General features: G+C 42.2%; 1 protein-coding gene across 3 annotated transcripts in view; it reads left to right on the top strand.

Annotated features, from left to right (window-relative positions):
• The window catches only part of edil3a (EGF-like repeats and discoidin I-like domains 3a), a 126,515-nt gene that overhangs the window by 82,761 nt on the left and 21,302 nt on the right, over positions 1-22,452 (top strand). For all 3 annotated transcript variants that reach the window (XM_026188922.1, XM_026188921.1, XM_026188924.1), the window contains 3 exons: positions 8,938-9,093; positions 9,902-10,046; positions 10,264-10,448. In XM_026188922.1, coding sequence (XP_026044707.1) covers positions 8,938-9,093; positions 9,902-10,046; positions 10,264-10,448 — 486 coding nt within the window. The remainder of the gene's footprint in view (positions 1-8,937; positions 9,094-9,901; positions 10,047-10,263; positions 10,449-22,452) is intronic.

The raw sequence follows: 22,452 nt of genomic DNA, 5'->3' as shown, positions 1-22,452 counted from the left end.
GGGGTCGGGTGCATTGTGTGCCGGGTGGCGGCCAGGAGCGGAGGCCCTGGCGGACTGACCCCCGGCTGCCAAGACTGGCAATGGGGACATGGAATGTCACCTCTCTGGTGGGGAAGGAGCCTGAGTTAGTGCGTGAGGTTGAGAGGTACCGGCTAGATATAGTCGGGCTCACCTCTACACATGGCTTGGGCTCTGGAACCAGTCTCCTGGAGAGGGGCTGGACTCTGTCTCAGTCTGGAGTTGCCCCTGGTGAGAGGCGGCGGGCTGGGGTGGGTATCCTAATATCCCCTCGGCTTGCTGCCGGTACGTTGGGGTTTTTCCCGGTGGACGAGAGGGTTTGTTCCCTGCGCCTTAGGGTCGGGGAACGGGTCCTGACTGTCATCTGCGCTTATGCGCCGAGTGGCAGTTCAGAGTACCCAGCCTTCTTAGAGTCCCTGGGGGGGGGGGGGGGGGGGGGTGCTGGAGGGTGCTCCACCTGGAGACTCTGTTGTCCTGCTGGGAGACTTCAATGCTCACGTGGGTAACGACAGCGAGACCTGGAGGGGCGTGATTGGGAGGAACGGCCTCCCTGATCTGAACCCGAGCGGTGCTCTGTTATTGGACTTCTGTGCTAACCACAGTTTGGCCATAACGAACACCCTGTTCGAACATAAGAGTGTCCATAAGTGCACGTGGCACCAGGACGCTCTAGGCCGTAGGTCGATGATCGATTTTGTAATCGTATCAGCAGACCTGCGACCATATGTTCTGGACACTCGGGTAAAGAGAGGGGCTGAGCTGTCAACTGATCACCACCTGGTGGTGAGTTGGATCAGGTGGCGGGGGAGGACGCTGGACAGACCTGGTGCACCTAAACGCGTAGTGAGGGTGTGCTGGGAACGTCTAGCAGAGGCCCCAGTCCGCGAGATCTTCAACGCACACCTCCGGCAGAGCTTCGACAGCATTCCGAGGGAGACTGGGGACATTGAGTCCGAATGGACCATGTTCAGAGTCTCCATTGCCGAAGCTGCTGCATTGAGCTGCGGCCGCAAGGTGGTGGGTGCCTGCCGTGGTGGTAATCCCCGAACCAAATGGTGGACACCAGAGGTGAAGGGAGCCACCAGGCTGAAGAAGGAGTCCTATCGGGCTTGGTTAGCCTGTGGGACTCCGGAGGCAGCCGACAGGTATCGACAGGCCAAGCGGAATGCGGCTCGGGCAGTGGCTGAAGCAAAAACTCGGGTGTGGGAGGAGTTCGGAGAGGCCATGGAAAAAGACTTTCGGACTGCCTCGAAGAGATTCTGGCAAACCGTCAGACGTCTCAGGAGGGGAAAGCGGTGCTCTACCTGCACTGTGTATAGTGCTGGCGGAGCGCTGCTGACGTCGACTGAGAAAATTGTCAGGCGGTGGAAGGAATACTTCGAGGACCTCCTTAATCCCACTGACACGTCTTCCGAGGAGGAAGCAGAGTCTGGGGATGAGGGGAATGACCCGCCAATTTCCGGGGGCGAGGTCACTGAGGCAGTTAAACAACTCCTTGGTGGCAGAGCCCCTGGTGTTGATGAGGTCCGCCCCGAGTTCCTGAAGGCTCTGGACATTGTAGGGCTGTCCTGGTTGACACGCCTCTGCAATGTTGCGTGGAGATCAGGGGCAGTACCTGTGGACTGGCAGACCGGGGTGGTGGTCCCCATCTTTAAGAAAGGGGACCGGAGGGTGTGTTCCAACTACAGGGGGATCACACTCCTCAGCCTCCCTGGGAAAGTCTATGCCAGGGTGCTGGAAAGGAGAGTTCGTCCGTTAGTCGAACCTCGGATACAGGAGGAACAATGCGGTTTTCGTCCTGGTCGCGGAACACTGGACCAGCTCTTTATCCTCTCCAGGATACTTGAGGGTGCATGGGAGTTTGCCCAACCAGTCTACATGTGTTTTGTGGACTTGGAGAAGGCATTCGACCGTGTCCCTCGGGGTGTCCTGTGGGAGGTGTTGCGGGAATATGGGGTGTCTGGCCCATTGCTACGGGCCATTCGATCCCTATACAACCGTTGCAAGAGCTTGGTTCGCATTGCCGGCAATAAGTCGGACTCGTTCCCGGTGGGTGATGGGCTTCGCCAGGGCTGCCCTTTGTCTCCGGTTCTGTTCATAATTTTTATGGACAGGATTTCTAGGCGCAGCCAAGTGGCGGAGGGCTTTCGCTTTGGTGGCCTCAGAATCTCATCTCTGATTTTTGCAGATGATGTGGTTCTGTTGGCTTCATCGGGTGAAGGCCTCCAGCTCGCACTGGAACGGTTCGCAGCCGAGTGTGAAGCAGCGGGAATGAGGATCAGCACCTCCAAATCTGAGGCCATGGTTCTCAGCCGGAAAAGGGTGGAGTGCCCACTCCGGGTCGGGGATGAGTTCCTGCCACAAGTGGAGGAGTTCAAGTATCTCGGGGTCTTGTTCGCGAGTGATGGGAGAAGGGAGCCGGAGATCGACAGACGGATTGGGGCTGCAGCTGCAGTAATGCGGACGCTGCACCGGTCCGTCGTGGTGAAGAGGGAGCTGAGTGTAAAAGCGAAGCTCTCAATTTACCGGTCGATCTACGTCCCTACCCTCACCTATGGCCACGAGCTGTGGGTAGTGACCGAAAGAACGAGATCGCGGATACAAGCGGCAGAAATGAGCTTCCTCCGAAGGGTGGCTGGCCTCTCCCTTAGAGATAGGGTGAGAAGTTCGGCCATCCAGGAGGGGCTCAGAGTAGAGCAGCTGCTGCTCCACATCGAAAGGAGCCAGCTGAGGTGGTTCGGGCATCTGACAAGGATGCCCCCTGGGCGCCTCCTGGGTGAGGTGTTCCAGGCATGTCCCACCGGGAGGAGGCCCCGGGGCAGACCCAGGACACGCTGGAGAGATTATATCTCTCGGCTGGCCTGGGAACGCCTTGGTATTCCCCCGGATAAGCTGGAGGAGGTGGCTGGGGAGAGGGAGGTCTGGGCCTCTTTGCTTAGGCTGCTGCCCCCGCGACCCGGCCCCGGACAAAGCGGATGAAGATGGATGGATGGATGGTGAAAATAAACAATTGAATGGGTATATATTTGTTTTTTGTTAAGTTGCCTAATAATTATGCACAGTAATAGTCACCTGCACACACATATATCCCCCTAAAATAGCTAAAACTAAAGACAAACTAAAAACTACTTCCAAAAACATTCAGCTTTGATATTAATAAGTTTTTTGGGTTCATTGAGAACATGGTTGTTGTTCAATAATAAAATTATTCCTCAAAAATACAATTCAATTCAATTCAATTCAATTTTATTTATATAGCGCCAAATCACAACATAAGTCGCCTCAAGGCGCTTCATAGATACAGAGAAAAACCCAACAATCATATGACCCCCTATGAGCAAGCACTTTGGCAACAGTGGGAAGGAAAAACTCCCTTTTAACAGGAAGAAATCTCCGGCAGAACCAGGCTCAGGGAGGGGCGGCCATCTGCTGCGACCGGTTGGAGTGAGAGAAGGAAGACAGGATAAAAGACATGCTGTGGAAGAGAGACAGAGGTTAATAACAGATATGATTCAATGCAGAGAGGTCTATTAACACATAGTGAGTGAGAAAGGTGACTCGAAAGGAAAAACTCAATGCATCATGGGATGCATTGAGTTTTACAACTTGCCTGATAATTCTGCACTCCCTATAAATGACTCAAAGCTAGCTGTTCTGCAGTCAGCTGCATTTTTACCTGGAGGTTGTTGTTGTCGTAAATAAATGCAGTTCTGCCTGTTTTTACTTAGAGCAAGATTTCGAGCTCTGGAAAGATTCTAATGGAAAATATGTTTTAAAAATGTCCTGTTTTTCTTTTTTATTTATCAGAATCCAGTCAATTAAAACCAATATGACATAAGTGAATGTGTCACGTGCAGAAAGAAACTAAATGTTCAAAGTTTCCATCGTGATTTGAGCTCCAGCTAACAAGTATGTCATTACTGCTTGTGCTCTTAATGATTTTCTCAATTATCCATTCTGCTTGCAAAATGTGAAGAAACAATGAAAAATGGCTATAATAATTTCTCAGAGTCAAGCTGCCATTCGCTGACAAATTGTTTTAGTCCTAGTCATTATGCATAACTCAATTAGCTTCTGACATGTATTTTTATGGCAGGGGACTACAAATGTAGATAAAAACAAGCAGTAATGGCTGAATTATCTACATGTATTAGCACAGGTTGAATTTTTGTTTTAATTATGAATTTGGCTCTCTAAATTCTCAAAAATAGTTTTTTTAGGCAGTCTCAAAGGATGAGGGGAAAATTAAAGCTCCCGTGTTAATGACCTTAAGTATGTATGTATATTTTCTTTATGCCTCTCGAACAGTTATGCTGAACATTTTCTGGCGGTACTGAAAACATTACAGGGAAAAACAGGTTGAATCATGCTATGCAAACAAAGGATATGTTCTTTGTTTTGCAAATAGAGTCTGAGAACAGAAAATATTTGATGTAGATTTTTTTTTTACTTTAGAGGCTAATTTTACTGAGTGCTTCGTACACAGGTTGCTGTCTGTGTCTGGAACAAGAGAAAGTGAAATTGTGAAAGGGTAAAAGTTCATTCTATACTTCTTTCTTTAATATGCTGCAGTGTTACTATTTTATATCTAAACCAAATTTACAGAGTACACAGTGTATGCTAAGTGTATGCTCTTTGTTAGATTATAATGAAAAAAAACCTTCAATAGCAAACTATATCTAAAATGCAAGCTCATCCTACTACAAGACATCAACCTCTGAATGCGGATCTGAATTGTTTTTTTAGACGAGAGCTGCAGCTGCAGACCAAAAGTAATAGAAAAGGGAAAAAGATCAAACTGTGCTAAATACTGAGTCACTCAGTCTCATTAGCAATGACCCTAAACTGCACAGATACATAATATATAACCCATATCAGAGAAATGTCAACAAAATTTTGCTAGCAGTTTATAAAGTTATAGTTTATATAGTTATAAAGTTATGATTTTGTAAAATTAGACAAACATAGAAAGCTATAGTCTCACAAATTTGCTAGGTACCTGATTTCTTTCTTTTGTTTTCTCATTGTAAATATTTATTTTGCATTTCTTTTTTTAACAAGACATGCATCACTATTAGCACTCGAGCGACAGAGGTCCTTTTCTGAGTGGTGAATTAAAATGTGAAGAATCACCCCAATTACCCCAGCGGTGGCCTTTTAGTGACAGGGCTTCTAATTAGTGCAAGAAGTATCTATCTCTGTGGAGAATAATGAGAAGAGCAAAGAAATGCTGTGAATTGGAAAGTGTGGGTCACTGTGGCTCCGAGGCTCTAAGAGGTTTCCTCATGTATAATTACCATGATACGTTGGTTTAAGCGTGTAGAAAAAATTGGCGTAATTGAGTCGTAGCCCTAAAAGTGGAAATTAAGATACAAATCACTGCTGTAAAATATTTATTTCTTTTTTTGACAGTTCAAGCATAGATGATAACCATTATAAACAGCGCTGGATCTGTTAGAGGCGATGTTCTAATCTCGAATGTCGTCAGGAGACAATGCTTAGAGCATTTCTGCTTTTTCAATAACAGAAAAAGGAGAATATAACTTGAGCTCGTGCTCTCAAATATTTTACTTGTAAATTGCCTTATTTCATAGTAATGTTACCACTCGTTTACCAGAAAATGTGCTCAAGCCCGCAGAATACCACAGCAAATGTAGTCGCACTGCCAGTTCCATTTTTGGTACAGGCTTTTAAAGGGTTTGTGCTCTTAAACAGACTTTAGCTAACAAACATAAAGCGAAATGCAGGCTTCTTTCTTTTCACTAAGTTGCTGTGTGAAATGCACAGACACAATAACAGCAGCACTGACTCACACAGAACCAGCCTAATTCATAGGAGTAATTAAAATTCTGTTTTAGTCTGCATTTCTTTTATTGGTTTGGCTGTCCCAGGTTAATGGTCCTTTGCCTAAATACTTCCTCAGAAGTGTGCTACTGCTACCCATCTGTTCTGCACAGAAATGGAAAGTTAGACAGCTGTGTTTTTATATTTTGACAGGGAATGAGATAGATGAGCCTTTTTTAGTGAAAATGACGCTGTTTCATTTCAATGTAGTTCCAACAAAGAATAACTGTCATCAGCTCTTATTTTCTTTATCTTATTTGTCACAGTCTGAGAGGCTATGTTGGTCTGAGAATTGCCCAGTGCCCTCTGGCTCTACTCCCCCCCCCCACACACACACACACAGGTTTTTTTTAATCAGTGTTAAAATTGACTGTAATAAATGGCAAATAGTATGTGTCTGTGAGTACAATGAACACAGCATCACTCCTTAGTCACCACAGGCTTCTGCGTTTTGCCACAGTGAAGTTAGCTTTCATCAACTGTCATCAGCTGTCTCATTTTTTTTATACAAGCTCACCAGAAATTACAGGCGAGTGGCATTTTTTTTAACCAGTGCTGACAGATTGAAGACAAAGACTGTAGGGAAGCATAGATGTGGCGGGTCTAATATTACTCACAGGTCTTTCAAACTTGCTGCAGTTGTGAATAGAGAAGAAGAACCAGCCGGTGTGATAGGCTGAGGTTTCTTCCAGTCAATCAGTATTCCTCAGAAATGTAAAACTCTGTCAGCGACTATCACCGAGACAAGCTGGTGTTGACACCATCAAGTCTTCTGCACTGATATTGAAGAGACAGGATCCTTAAAGAGACACTTTGTTTATTTTGAGTTCACCGTTAATACCATCGGTTTTTGTAAAACACTCTATATATATATATAGACTTTGTATCCAAGAAAGTCCAGTGATTAGAAAACCGACACGCTGTCAAACATGCTGCTGCTTTGCCAAAAGAAAATGTTCAGGAAAATATTGAAAATGCATCCTCTGGCCATTTCATTAGTTACACTGGTGTAATTGGTTATTATTAACCCAAATATTTTATGTGGAAATCAGATGGAAGTAGGGCTGTGCGATATGACCAAAATCTCATATCCCGATATTAAGACATCTATCGTCCGTTAACGATGTAAATCACAAAAATGTAACATTTTCTGTAAATTCTGTGAATCTCGGGCAGCTCGACTTGCGTGAAGTGTTTCCAGCTGGGCGTCGCGTACCTGGAGTCGAGTGTTTTAACCGATGCATGAAACTATACATTTTTAGACATAAGTTGTAACAGGCGTCGTTTTCTTTGCGAGTATTTATTACATGGCGTGCTGCGGGGAAAAGCCTGTTCTAACGTTTGAGTCCAAGGTTTATTTTTAGCACCTGGCGGCTCTTTTTTGCTTCTCATCCGTAAACACTCTGCATCTTTCACGTGATTCAGTTTATTTGGAAAAGTCTCAACAGGATCTTGAGCTTTATTGTGAAAGGTTTATGTGGAACAAGCGGACACGCGGAGGTTTTACCGCCGTTGTTGCTAACGACAACGCATAAAAACAAACACTTGTCTGTCTGTAGTGTGGTTATATTAAATGTAAGAGAAAGAGAGAACTTTAAGAAATTATTATAGCCACTACAGTGACCATCAAAATAATGAAAAAATATTGCCGTAAACAGTTTATTTTGCGACACCACGAAACAAACGATAGCGTAAAATGAAACGATAGACGTTTTTATATCGTCATCCGATATATATCGTTATATCAAACAGCCCTAGATGGAAGTAACTCAGAGCATTTAGCCATTTAGACATGGTCAGGAGGAGTTCCTGCAGTTTAAACAGAGAATCAGAAAGGGTAAGAAAGGTGATTGGTGCCAGACAGGTATTTCAGAAACTGCTGATTTACTGGGTTTACATTGGTCCACATAAAGAGAAAATATCCAGTGAGCAGCATTTCTCTGGTTGAAAATGCTATGTTGATGGCAGAAGTCAGGAGAATGGCCAGACTGCTTCAACCTGACAGGAAGGCAACAGTAACTCAGATAACCATTCATTACATCCAAAATATGCAGGAAAACATCTTGAAGCAGACGGGCAACAGCAGAAGAAGACCACGCCGGGTGTCAGCTATGAACAGGAAACTGTGACAACTATTCACATGAACTCACCTGCATTGAACAAGAGAAGATTGCAGAAACACTGTGTGGTCTGATGAGTCTCAATTTCTCCTATGATGGGGTCAGAATGTGGTGTAAACACAAAAGCATGGACCCATCCTGTCTTCTATCAACAGTGCAATGATGGCGGGGATATTTTCTTGGCACATTTTGGCACTGATACTACCAGTTGAGCTTTGTTTAAATGCTACAGCCTATCTGAGTAGTGTTGCTGACCATGTTGATCTCTTTATGACCGCAGTTTACGTGTCTTCTGATGGCTGCTTCTAGCAGGTTAACTCACCATTTCACAAAGCTTACATCATATCAGATTGGTTTCTTGAAAAGAACAAGGAGTTCACTGTACAGATGCCAGACCAAATAAGGATGTTAATATGGACCACAACCTTAGAGGAATGCTTCCAACACCTTGCTGAATCATTGCCACAAATAATTAAGACAGTTCTGAACGCAAAACGGGGTTCAATGTTATGCTAGCAAGGTGTACCTAATGAAATGGCCGGTGAGCATATACTTTATCAAAATGAGCTGTCAGGGAAAGCTACTGAAGATATTGGTCTATATGTAATGAATCTGGTTTGTGGGTGCTGAGTAGGATCTATGGAAGCCATTCGTCATTTTCCTCTTTCTTAGTGCCTCTTTTTCCTCTTGGCTCACCAAGCTGCTTTACACTGGCACCATATTGACAGTTTGCACAGTGTGGGCAGACTGGATATGGGGTGTACAATTGATTAAATGTTCTATTTGGACACAGACTTTTAGAATAAGATGGATGGCCCTGACAGAAAAGATACAAGGGGGTGAACTGAACTCGATGACATGCATGCTCACAGACACTTACACCTCTATATACAGTGTCTGAAAATAAAGCTAGAATTTCATCTTCAGCCTATCTGTGTTTTTTTCTACTCCACAGATAAACCTGCAGAGGAGAATGAGGGTCACGGGCCTAATTACCCAGGGTGCAAAGCGTATCGGCAGCCCAGAGTACGTCAAGTCTTACAAAGTAGCCTACAGTGATGACGGGAAGACCTGGAGAACATACAAAGTCAAGGGCAAAGATGAGGATATGGTGAGACACTTGTACGGGCACACAGACATAGGTGTACGCATCCATCGTCACCCATTGCTTCTTGTTCTGTGGTAGACAGACGAAATACACACTCATACATGCGCACACATCGACTAGAGACTGTGCACTCAGTCAAGGACAGGGTGGAGGACATGATGAGATGGCTTTTTAATTAGCTAGCGCACACCGGGCCCATCCTGCTGCCCCTTACCCCCCTCCACTTTTATGACTTCTAGATTGAATTTTTATACTATTTGGGGATGAACAGCCACCAAATAGGCCACAGAGCATTCTATCATTCCTGACAGCAAGCCACGACTGTCCTCTCTTTGGCCGAGCTCCGAAACAACCAGACCTCCAAACTTATTATCAGATATGTTGTCAGATTTGTATGCTCTACGTCTGGGCTTTGATATTTTTAATTTAGAGCTCTTTTGTTTTGCTCAGTCAAAGCTAGACACGGCTATGACATGTCTATGTTTGTTTGTACATCTTTCGCTCCAATCATATAGTTTCTGTCAGGCTATCTTCAGCGATTTGGATGAAACACTCCAGAAGGTAACGTGATATAATTGGAGCACTAATTTAAAACACACCACTGTTCTTATGAATTACTGGCTCAAATGGTGCGACAAATTGTCTATTTTTCCCTGTAATTCTAGCTCATTGACCTTGAATGACAGCAATTTGTTGAGCGTGGAGTAGACACTAGAGACAGCGGCGGATAGACTGCCACATTATTGAAAACTGATCTGCTTCACCATCCTCCCCCGCCCCCCATCTGCTGTTATTTCATCCCTTGCAACAGATTTTCAGAGGAAATGTCGATAACAACGCTCCATCAGCCAACTCCTTCACCCCTCCCATTGAAGCCCAGTACGTGCGCATTTACCCCCAAGTCTGCAGGAGGCACTGTACTTTACGCATGGAGCTGCTCGGTTGTGAGCTAACAGGTGAGTGAGCTTTCTTTATCCAACTGAATACACTAATCACCATCATTATCATAAATGCATCATACTGGAATTTGGAAATCCACTCCAGTATGCCTCTTGCACAGTTGTTCCTCTTGTTTTTAAGTAGTGTCAGCACTGAATCCATTTTCAGGAGGCCTGGGGTTAGATGTAAAAAAAAAAAAACAGTTTAGAGCCAATCTGTTTTTGTTGTTGCCAGGCTGTTCTGAACCACTGGGTATGAAGTCAGGCCATATCCAGGACTATCAGGTCACAGCCTCCAGCATCTTCAGGACGCTCAACATGGACATGTTCACTTGGGAGCCTGGGAAAGCCCGTTTAGACAAGCAGGGCAAGGTCAACGCTTGGACAGCTGGTCATAGCGACCAGTCGCAGTGGCTACAGGTGAGATATAATCTGAGCCAAGTCTGTTATCTGTTGCAGCTACTGTAGAGATAAATCAATGTATTAGCAGCAAAATGAACAACAGACACCCCTGTTCTTGCAGATAGCTGGCTTTCATTCTGATGAAGGATTAGCTCTTACCTCCCTGGCATAATAATTGATGGTTGTGCATGGTAATGCATGCCAATGGATTCAATTATATTTCATAGGGAAGGACTTCACTGTTCATGCCAGTTGAGAATTAAATTATCTCTTAAAAAACCACCTTTGTTAGCTGCTTCTCAGTATCCTTCTTGGAAACAGTCAGTAATAGGTTGTAAATTCTGTTTATTTCCATGTCAGTCTTTCTGAATCCAACACCCACACTGCCTCAGTTGGAAGAGTTGCGCCCTGTTATCTCTGGCTGCAGTCCAAGGCTTTCTATCTCTATGAAACCAGCCCATCTATTTGTTTTCATTACAGAAGTGAAGGCTAAACATGTCTCCTGAAAGGGACAAGACACGTCTCTAAGTGAACGTTTACCTCCCAGTCTTTCTGTTTAACAATATGTGAGATTGATGGTGGCTGAGGGAGTTTCAGATAGATATCAATAAGGCTCAGTCAGGCTTAGAATTCCCTTACGTATGGCCTCATATATTGGATTTTTTCTTTTTTTTTGTTTTTCATACAAAAAAGAAAAGTCATAAACGCTTTTTGCTTTTAAAGTGCGAAACCAGATCTTACTTCATGCTGTGAAAGTGATAGCATAGAAGAAAATGTGATGTGGATTATCTCATCGGGGAATTGAAGATCAGTGATTTCTTTGATTTCTTGGCCTTTCTCGCGGACTTGCTCGCACATACCCCCTCCCTATCAGTGACACAGTTAACGCTCTGTAGTCATACCGACTGGTCTGGCTGTTATTAGATTGGTTGGGTTCTGATTCAGACATGTTTTTTTATTACGCTGAAAGCTTTTTTTAGATGGTGACGGCACACAGGGCTGTGTGTCGGTGGAGACAGGTACTTAGGCGGGCTCCATCCATGCTAGGGAGTTTGGCTAAGCAAAATTGATTGCTTTGGGTAAAAGAAAACTTGCAGTCTCATATTACATGCTGTGCTGGCAGGAAAGAGGAGATGCCATACAGATGAAGTGAGAAAATCAATGGCTTCCATTGCCAAGAACCATTTCTGTGCACACGAGCAGATACAAAATCCAGCTTTTAAAAGTCGACATTTAAGAGTTCTGTACTGTAAAGTATGTTGATGAGGCTGTTGGTAATGACTGTTTTGAATATTTAGCGATCATCTTATATGCATTTGTTAAGCTCCTGCTATAATCACTGTCTTCTTTCTACTCGTTGCCATGGCAAATAATTGATTCAGAGTGGCGTTACTGAATGACTTAAAACCTCACAGACTAATGGAATTAATCAACCTTAATGATAAAATAAGTATTCCTATTAATCAAGAAAACTGTTCTTTTGCAGATTGGACACAGTGAAAAACCCTCTTTATGCATCAGGGTACATAATTTAATATAATATGGATTGCTTAATGCAGTGGTTCCCAAACTTTTTTTGCTGGGCCCCCCTTGTTTTACAAGAAAAATGTTTGCGCTCCCCCTTCTCGCGCATGCACGCGCGCACGCACAAACACATCCTCCAACCACACACGCCCATATTTTGCTCCATTGCGGTTTATTTCACACCTCAAACATTTAGTAAACAATTAAGCAAATACAAGTAATCTGCAATAAATTACAGGTAGTAATACAATAAACTACTAACTCTTTTACGCTACGTCCACACCTACACGGGTATTTTTGAAAACGCATCTATTTCATCCACACGTAAACGGCGTTTTGAATCACCGAAAACGTTTTGCGTTTACATGTCAACGAGGAATACAGAGTTCATCACGCAACGTCAAAGGTATGTGCCTTTTTTCACGTCACGCTGTGCGCACGTTTTTGTTTACATGAGATGAATTGCAGAATGGCAGATAGAGACAAAATACTGTTAATCTGACTATCTTCAGGTTTTACACGCTTACATACACACGCAGTTACTGTCCCTCCATTTAGAAAGGCAGAGGTGGCACGGTGTGATTATTTTACATGTAGTTGGGTTTTTTTTCTTGTGTAATAATATTCAACATTGCTATCAATACATTTTTCAAAAAAATGCCTCTCTGTGCAAAATGGGTTTAAAAACATAAAAAACTGTGGGATCCTGTTTGTCCGTGATCTGAACAGCCCGGCGCTGCTCCCGACACAGGGAGAACCTGCAGGGGAGACCTACCTCGGCACTTGTGCAGGTGAAACCAAAGGGAAGATATGCTTCACCATATTTTCTAGTCTTTGGCTTAGAATGAAGTTGGTTTGGAAACATATTCAGCAATGCTTCATCTCCTGCTTTGCATTTCTGTGGGCGCCCCGTGCTAGCAGTGTCCAAGCGTTTTGTTCCCCCCCCCCCCCCCCCCTCCCCCCCCCCCCTCCCCACACACACACACACACACACACACACACACACACACACACACACAGGAACAGTTTACTATGTTCAGACTGATAAATAATCACCACTCAGTACCCAAAGCTGAGATATCTGTAGCATTACCTCAGCCGTGGCTAAGTAAAACAGTTTTTAGACCAACTATGCCCAAATATGCCAAACCTAACACATTTACATTCAAAGACACAGCGAGTCCTAGAGAAAGTTGCTGGAAAATCACAGCACAAATTACTGTGCTGTTAAACTGTTGTTTGCAATAGAAATGCAGCCATTTAGTTTGAGGACAGCTCAAAGTAAATGTTCAGCAGCTGTAAATGTTTGTAAAGTTAGACCTAATCTATCACTCTACATTAGGGTGGGCGAATCTGAAATTGAATAGATATATTTTACACAAAAATAACTGCTGAAACCTGGAGGGCCACTGATCTAGCGCCTTCTTCCTTATCAAAGTAACACAGGCAATTGTCAAGCCTGTAAGACTTTGTTCTGGAGAGAGCATATCAACCAACCAATGTGGAGCCCTAAATAGTAAGACATTTCCCCACCTAGTAAGCACGTCTATTATCATCATTTGATCTAACTGCACAGTTAACATTCTGAAGTTAGCAACAGCCTTAATATAAAAAATATTAAGGCTATTATATTCCTTTTCATTTTGCGACAGAAAGCTTTTAAGTAAAGAAAAAAAAATCACCAAGAGCTGGACCTTTTGGTCACCTTCCAAGTTGAAGCTATTCTGTTCTGACAGGGGATAAAATTACACACGGGGAGACTAAACCAGAAAATTTCAAGATGTTTTCAAGAGAGGAGCTGAAGCTGTCAGACGAGGCTGCCAAATGTTTCGAGCTGGCATAAGCTGATTAGTTAATTATGCACATTAACATGTCCATGTTGCAGAGAGAACGTGATAGAGAGACAGTTGCTACTTTTCAGTTTCATAACTGTTCTGTTAAAGCAACAAGTGTACTGCAAATTTTCTGACAAGCACTGCTCGGGACTGTGGAGAGTTTTTATGGTGGATTATGATAAAGAAGCCCCAGAGAAACAAGTACACAAGGCTGGAATGAAGTGGGATTGTCTCTTCCCTCATATTTAATTTGTTTGCGGTTAACAAATGACTTGGCAAGAGTTTTGAATTCTCCATTTGTATCTCTGTCATAGGCGGCACTGAGGAGGTTTTACATTTTCTTGCTATTTGTATGTTGGTTATTTGTTGACACTCAGCTGCAGTATTGGTATTGACATGCCTTTGCACTTAGAAGTCACAGAACCTTCAGGAATTTAAACAGGAATGTAAAACTCTTCTACAAAGGAATTGCAACTTTTTCTTAGATTATTCCTAATATTGGGTAACTACATTGCAATGGGCTCAAGTAAATAATCATTAAATGTAACCATACAGTACATTAGTGAAACAAGTGTAAGCATGGCCTTGTGTAGACATAGATAGCACAAAATACATCACTTAGTTTGCAACTTGTTAGATTTATTTGTATCCAGCAAAGGTTACAAAACAAGTTATGAACGCAATTCCGGTCTGTGGTTCATTTGTTATCCCCCGTCTCCATGGTTTTCACACCCAATTATCTCCTTAAAATGATGAATACGTGTGGTGTGCGGCTGTGGCACCCTGATAATCACCTCTGCCTCTGATGATGCAGAGTGAGCGAGGTTTGTGTGAAAACTTTGAAAGAAGTACAGTAACTCTCTTTTTAATAATGGCGCTAATGGTTTACTCGGCAAACAGTGGTTGTTGCTAATATATACACTGTTTCTTTAATGCAGTGGTGTTGTAGCAGCTGTAACATCATATCCTTTTTACACTGATGAGTCACCATGTGCTTGACCAACTACTCCCAAAGCATGGGTCACAGCTCACTGGTAGGCTGTGAAAAAACTGCAGGTGGACCACAAGTAGTTATTTACAATAAATGGAAATCCTTTTCATTTTCCTATTGCTGTAAATTTTAAGAATAAAAATGAAAATAAGATGCAGGTGTAACGCAATCTGTACTTACGCCAAACCTTTAATGCGTGGAAATCAGGACTGTTGACCTTGGGCAGTTCACTAGGTGTCGGTGTCATCAATTTCACCCCGATGTTTAACCCAGAATCACAGTTTCTCTAGAAATAGGTTACAAGAAATCAAATGCGTCCCAAATATCTATATCCCCCGTCCGAGGCTAGTTTCGTAAAGGAGATTGGTAGTAGCTGCTCCACCACAGGAACAATAAGGCTTCCAGCACACAATGGACACCACACTTACTTAACATAAACACATTTATTTGACACAATTTTAAATAATAAACCTTTTTTGTAGTGTCTTTCCACTCAGTGTCACAAGGAAAATAAAATAAATAAATAAAATCAAATATGTATCCTTTAAGGTCCTTTGACCAAATGAAAATCAGATACATGAAGTAATGCTATTAATGGAGATTCAACCTCAACAAAGCTAATCATTGCAAGGTTTTTGTTTTAGTGGAAACAAAAACAAGAAGAAAACATTTTTTCTTTAGTCTTGTGAGCAATCATCAAAAATAAGAAAACCAAAGAAAACCATAGGCCTGTGTCTGATATTATTATTTACATCTAAACCTAGAGTCTAGCATTAGCATTTATGGATTCAAACACAGCATCAGTGCTTCAGAGTTTCTGTGGTTTCTGTAAGTAAATCACACCAATCCATCTGTTTACTCTGTATTAGACAGATTTGCCCAGATATTATCACTGTTTAGTTTGTAACACGGGCTTATTGAATGAAGAGCATTGATGTTGCAGGATCGTAAAAAAAAAAAGAAAGAAAAATGAGCAACCATAAACTAACATGCAGAGCAGAGCACACATAATTAGTGTGAACTATGATAGTGCGGGTTTACTTAGGCAGATGCTGATGAGGTAAATATTGAAAGTGCAGCAGGTGAAGTACTGGGTACTCATGGGGGGGAGAAGTGCCTCTCTGTTGGAGCACGTGGGACCGAGGAGAAAACACATTGGGCGATTACAAACAAAGATGGGGTAACAAGTTAAAGAACTGCCAAAGAGAGCTGAGATCAAGGTAGCACTAGTTTACAAGCACACATTTCCTCAATGCCAATATTATGTGCAGAAATCAAGTATCAGTTTAAAAAAAAAGCTATTGCACTCTCATCTTCTCTGTTGATCCTAAGAATTTGGATTGATACTACCAGTACAGGAGGTTTGGGAAGTTGGAAATTATCATAAAGCACTACAGGTATATGACAGAATTGGGTTGCAGCCATTTATTTCTTGACATTGGCTAAATGAGTCTGTGTAGTCAATGCTCACTAAAAATGATGAAGGCCAGCCAGGAGATAGTTTTCCCTCTCCAGCTTTTTGGCTTTGACAAAGTTCCAGTCTGCCACCTTGAAAATAGCGAGACAGTAGGACAGCAGATTGCATCATCAAGTTCTGGTTTATATTTTTTATCTATTACCTTCATTCATGAATCAGTATGAAATAAATACCAGGCTATGTGAACAGTTTGACTCAGTACTTTGTATATGGTTGTTGATAGCAGTGATTGGTGGTTTTGACCATTTCCTTGTTTAAATCACAAGAAATGATCCATGTTGAAAGAGCAGTCCTGACCTAGGAAGAAGAAGACATTACCGGCATGAAAAGAAGCAGGTTAGCTGAGCTTTTTGTCTGAAGTCTTCTCGATTTAAATGAGCATTGCTTTAATTCGTGGACCTTAAAAAGTCATATTGTAGCAGGAGTTAGTGATCCGGTTATACTGCTATGTTTTTTACTGGAAAAAAAAATACTTTTCACTCTATTGAGTACCTCTTTGTGATTTGCATACTTAAGAAACACTTCAAAAGTTTAAAGGATCCCTCAATGTCATGGAGACAATGGCAATACTACCTTAGCATACTTAAGGCATTTCGTACAGTATTAATGGCTTTTAAGCAAGTAAGATTTCCAGAGAGAGAAGCGTAAAAGCCACTAAGCACTGTTCATCTGAGGCAAGTGGATATATTTAATTCATGGTCCAATGCTCTTAATATGAAGCACGTCTGGAATCCAAAGTCTATCAGCACCAAAAAGGAATGGCAGTGGTTATACAGTACCGGAGGAGACTCCCAGCAGGATGAATGTGAGAGATTAGTCTTGTCGTGTTAAGGCTAGGCACAGTACAAGCAGCACTTCAGATAGATACAAGCCAACGTTTAAATGGGATGAACAGTCTGTTGCTCAGCTGTTACTCAGATGTTCTTCTTCTCGCCTTATCCTCATCTTGAGATTCATGAAGCACTCTCGGTTTCGTTAATGTTCTCAGTGTTCAGTCATAGTAACCCTGCTTGCTGTGGGTGGTTGATTATTACAGGGGCGGTGGTGTGGCAGACAGCGTCATTGCTTCACAGCAACGAGGCCCCGGGTTTGCTTATTCTATCCAGGTACTGCAGCTTCTCCCACAGTCCATAGACATGCATGTTGGGTTAACCGGTGACTCTCAATTGGCCATAGATGTGAATGTGAGCGTGAGTGGTTGCTTTTCTGTGTACGCCCTGAGACAGAATGGTGACTTGTTCAAATAGATAGATGGATAGATGATTAAAGGCACTCAGGACACTCAGTAAGCAAATATTTAGATTAAAAAAACATTTTGCTAAAAGCAGTATTCATGATTTTTACCAGAAAGTGTAACTTTTTAATGGGTTGCATTTCCTAACAAACAGTGGTAAATAAGATCAAATAAATGTTGTTATGTTGTCATTTAGCTTGTCTTTATCTCACCCACTCTCACAGACAGGTTAACCTCAGTAAAGGTCAATGTTGCAGTTGGTAATGTTGTATTTATAAACTAAGGAATTAAAATGATATCTCAAAAAAGGCGTGTGATATCCCACCAAAAGAAGGCACTGCACTTACCTGGTTTGACAGCATCAGTGCATCTCAAAAGTCTAAATAAACACACAAACACATCTGCGGATATCCGTTGTTTCATTAGAGTGAATTTTGTAATAGGAGCAGAAAAATTACATTAAAGTCAGTAAATTAATTTCAGATATAGTAGTGAATGATTATAATCCTGCAATTTTTTATTTACTCTTTAAAAGCATTCATCAATTTTTAAACCTCTATGAGTGTAATTTATAGTGCAATTCAAAATGCACTTGTAATAAAGTGCATTAATTAATATACTGTTGAAGAAAATCACCCACAGTGTTCGTTCATAAAGCATTTTACACGTTGACACTTCACACTTTTTCTCATGTGGGTCAAAGACAAGAGCGCACAATAAGTAAATGTGATGCAAGATTGAGTCCTGCACAGTGCCTGTGAGCCTGCATTTGATATAATCAAACCGGGTATTATCATTTCACCAATTTTGCCGAGCGCAGCTTCCTAATCAAATTGCTGCTTCAAATACAGCGCTGCTGACTGCAAACTCTATTTCTTTTAATCAATAGAATTAGCTGGGTGTTTGTCTCATCCATCCACAGAGGAGAATGGCTTTAATTTGTCCCATTGAAACTCTCATCTCTTCTTGAGTGTTTATGCAGCAAAGATGAAGTGTGTCCTTTCTAAAAAAAAAAAAAAAGGAAAGAAAAAAAAGAAAAAAAAAACAGAAAAGCTGCAACTGAGAGAGCAAAGGCATTGTGGCATGAAAGGATTTAAGAGGGATTCTTATTGTCTAGCATGGCAATGATCATGTCTTTATTTCAAGAACAAAAGACCAGCACTTTGTTGCAAATACTTGCATGAGACAGTAAGAACTCACTGGGAACTTTAAAGGGTGAGTCGCTGTCTTCTCTGTCCTTCAAGTATGATCCCCTCTGCAGTGGAAGATTTTTTTTGCAACAAATATTAGGCAGCACAAACGTGGTGTCCTCTTAATCCAGCATTTTTTTTATTACTGTCATATTGATCTGGTTGAAACTAGATAAAGGCACTTGTCTCTGCAGATTGGACTATTCAGCATTCTAATCACATTCTTTATTTTTCCCGGCTGTGCAGCTTTTTATCGTTATTTGTCCTACTGCACTAAATACAAAACCGAATCGATAGGAGCGGCGCCTGTAGCTAAGTTTTCTTTCTGAACTAATTGAAGAAAGCGACTGCTACAGGGAAAACATCTCCGATCGGTTTCTGTTTCAGATGCCGCTGAGAAGCACATAACCATGAACTATGAACAGTGATCTGCCAGGTTGCAGCCACGCTTGTCGATGGGGATTTTATCCAACATAATATTAGCCGATCCTTTTTCTGCGTAAATATTTATTTTGCTTAGTTTTATTTGTTAGTCGTGCTTGCCTAAACTTGGGCTGCGGCACTGCCTGCTGGTTCTGACTTTGAAAGCCATGTTAACAGATGACCGCTGCTCCAAATCCCACTGCCAGCGCTGACGTGCCATCTCAGTTGCAGTAAGGCAAATTGAAATTTGCACCGTGTAGCTACGGGCGGTGCGTGAATGATTTTACAAGTGGGGAAGTTTTTTTGTTTTGTTTTTTTTTGTTGAATATTAAATGGAATCGCTCTGGGCTCTTATCAGACTTCAGTAGAAAAAGCATGTCAGATGGGACACATCTGCTACTGCATATGTAACTGCTGGCTACCCAACTATAATATAATCTGAATAGACATAAAAAGTAACTGTTGATTCAAAAATAAAACATTTTTCTCACATATGTTGCGAATTCTGGGCAGCACGGTGGCACGGTGGTTAGCACTGTTGCCTCACAGCAAGAAGGTCTTGAGTTCACCATCAGGCCGGGGTCTTTCTGTGTGGAGTTTGCATGTTCTCCCCGTGTTTGCGTGGGTTCTCTCCGGGTACTCTGGCTTCCTCCCACCGTCCAAAGACATGCAGCTTGTGGGGATAGGTTAATTGGATAATCCAAATTGCCACTAGGTGTGAATGGTTGTCTGTCCCTATGTGTTAGTCTTGCGACAGACTGGCGACCTGTCCAGGGTGTACCCCGCCTTTCGCCCTATGACAGCTGGGATAGGCTCCAGCGCCCCCCGCGACCCTGAAAAGGATAAGCGGAAGCAAATGGATGGATAGATGTTGCGAATTCTATTATTTTGACACCATTATCCATGAACTCAAAAACAATTTGCACACTAGCCGAAAACATGCCCGATGTAAATTCAGTGGAAGCGTTATCGTCCGAGCCTCACTTCCACCCTGTCCAATACGACTCTTTCTTGGCTCTATTTTATTCAGATTCCCTGCAGCTAGTGTGCTGATTCAATTAGCTTCCAAATAAAGTTATAGAAGGAATGGTAAATCCATCTGCTTCTCTGTTTCATTTGGTTGTGTTCTTTTTAGCGTTTCCTCCCTCCCACCACATCCTTAAATGTCCAGGTCTAAAATCTGTGTAAAATAACTCATTTGTTCTTATTATCAAAGGAAGCCATCTTATCCTTCAGCACCACATCATCTCTCTCTTTCTTCCTCTGTTTCTCTCATTCCTTCTGACCTAACGCAGGATGCATTTGTCTGTTTTATCCCGGGATGATTGATTCATGAGTCGGCAGCAGAGCATGCCGTGGTTCTGCAGGAATTGTCAGAAGTGAAGGTGCCAGATCTTAAATCGGTGCAGCAGAGTTTCGCTGTGTTTTGCATGTGTATCTTGTGGTTTCATCGTGTTTGGAAGCCATCTCTTGGCACACAGGGGCATCCGCTACTCACATCTGTACACTTAAATCAGACATGATATCCACTCAGGAGAGTATGGACTGGATTTAAGGAGGACTGCTACATGCTAGAGTATCATGATAAATTTAGAATAGTCTGAAGCCAAGCTGTGGCTGTGTAGATATGATACTGCAGTATGCACTTATGTCCATAAATGTGTTTTTTAATTTCATCACTTCCTCTTTTTATTGCTTACGATGTCCTCCTTCTCTTCCATTTTGTGCACTGTGTGTTTATATATGTCCATATGTGTGAGAATTTGATATGAATATTTCATATACCGTGTGAGAAGGAGGAGAAGGAAGCGGGGAAAGTGGTATGATGAGATATAAGTGCAGCACTCGGAGTAAACATTTATTTTTTAAACTGCAACCTCGTTTGCACTACCTCCAGAAAGAGTAATCAGCGATAAAATGGAAAACCTTTCTTTAGGTTATTAAATCATTTTACATTTTTTACGCCTGCTTAATATTTCAACAGTAAGGAGTTCTCTTCCCACCAGAGTGAGTTACAGATTTGAGTTCGGTCAAGATCACACAAGGAGACAGAATGCTTTAGATTTTTCGCTGTGAGTAAGTGTCCATCAGATGTCTAGCCACAGTGAGCATTAAACAGAGTGTGAAATTCCCCAAGTCCCTTACTAGTGCACCATCAAGACCATTTTTTACGCGTGTGGATCCAACTCCCACACTTCACTCATTCTGACATGGGAAGCATCTGGCTACAGATGATGTTCTCCGTGCCGTAATAGCTCTAAATGATCCAGATGACCATGGTTGATTTCTTTCCTTTTGCCATGACCAATTCCCTGCATCGGTGCAACCATTTAGACTTAACTTGACATGCTGAAGTGAGGCTCCATCTGTTTTATGGCTACAGTATGTGCTCCAAGTTTTCTGAAAGAGGCCTTTTCAGATAGCAGTGCTTGTGCTCTAAGCCGGTTGCTTTGATTAAAGTCTGACTTTGCTTTAGAGCAAAGAATGGAAATTAAATAATCATTTAATAATCTGAATATGCACTTTCTCCTTTAAAGCATGGAGCTGTGCTTTGAAGTTGTGGATTGGATGAATGAGGTCTAAAAAAAGCTGACCTTGCAGGTTTTTTTGTTTCAAGCTGTGACTGTAAGGCAGATGGTCATATTTCACTACTAATTTATCAAATAGTTTTTACTCCGTAAAACGATGCGATATTGCCATCACCCTGCCAGGCAGGCGGGCAACATGAACACCCAAGTTTGTGAATGCAATAACTCAAGAACGAGTAAGACTTTTAAGTTGATACCATAGGTGTAGCTACTAAAAATCTCGGAAGAGTTAGAATCTCAGTGACCTTAACCTCAAGGTTGAGGTCAAAGGTCAGATTTTCTCAAATCTTGTAGATGCGGTTACTCGAGAAGAAAGTCACTTAGCATTTTGAAATTAGTAATGTAAGTGTATCTACCAGGAAGCTGTGGGGTACCGCTGACCACCACCAGTATTTTAATAAATTATGGCTATAGGATACGGTACTGTGAAAAAGTCTTTAGCCACCCCTCATTTCTGTGTATTATTCTAGGAAAATGGGGGAAAAAATGCAGTGCAATGTTCTAAAACCTTAAAAAATATTTTTTAATAAGGAAATAAAGTGGAAAATAAAATGATATGAAGAATATGAAGGACCATTCCTTAGACATCTGGAGTATCTTCCTAGCCTGAGGCGCATAATACAAAGCAAGTTTGGTATAGCCTGGATATTTGTACCATCAGAGTTTGCACAATTCCAACGAGATTAAAAGTCAATATTTGGTATGAGCACCTTTATTCTTCAACACAGCCTGAACTCTCTTAGGCAGTTTTCTAGTAATT

This window comes from Astatotilapia calliptera, chromosome 12 (assembly GCF_900246225.1).
Source record: "Astatotilapia calliptera chromosome 12, fAstCal1.2, whole genome shotgun sequence".
NCBI lineage: Eukaryota > Metazoa > Chordata > Actinopteri > Cichliformes > Cichlidae > Astatotilapia > Astatotilapia calliptera.
This window is presented reverse-complemented; position numbering and strand designations above follow the sequence as displayed.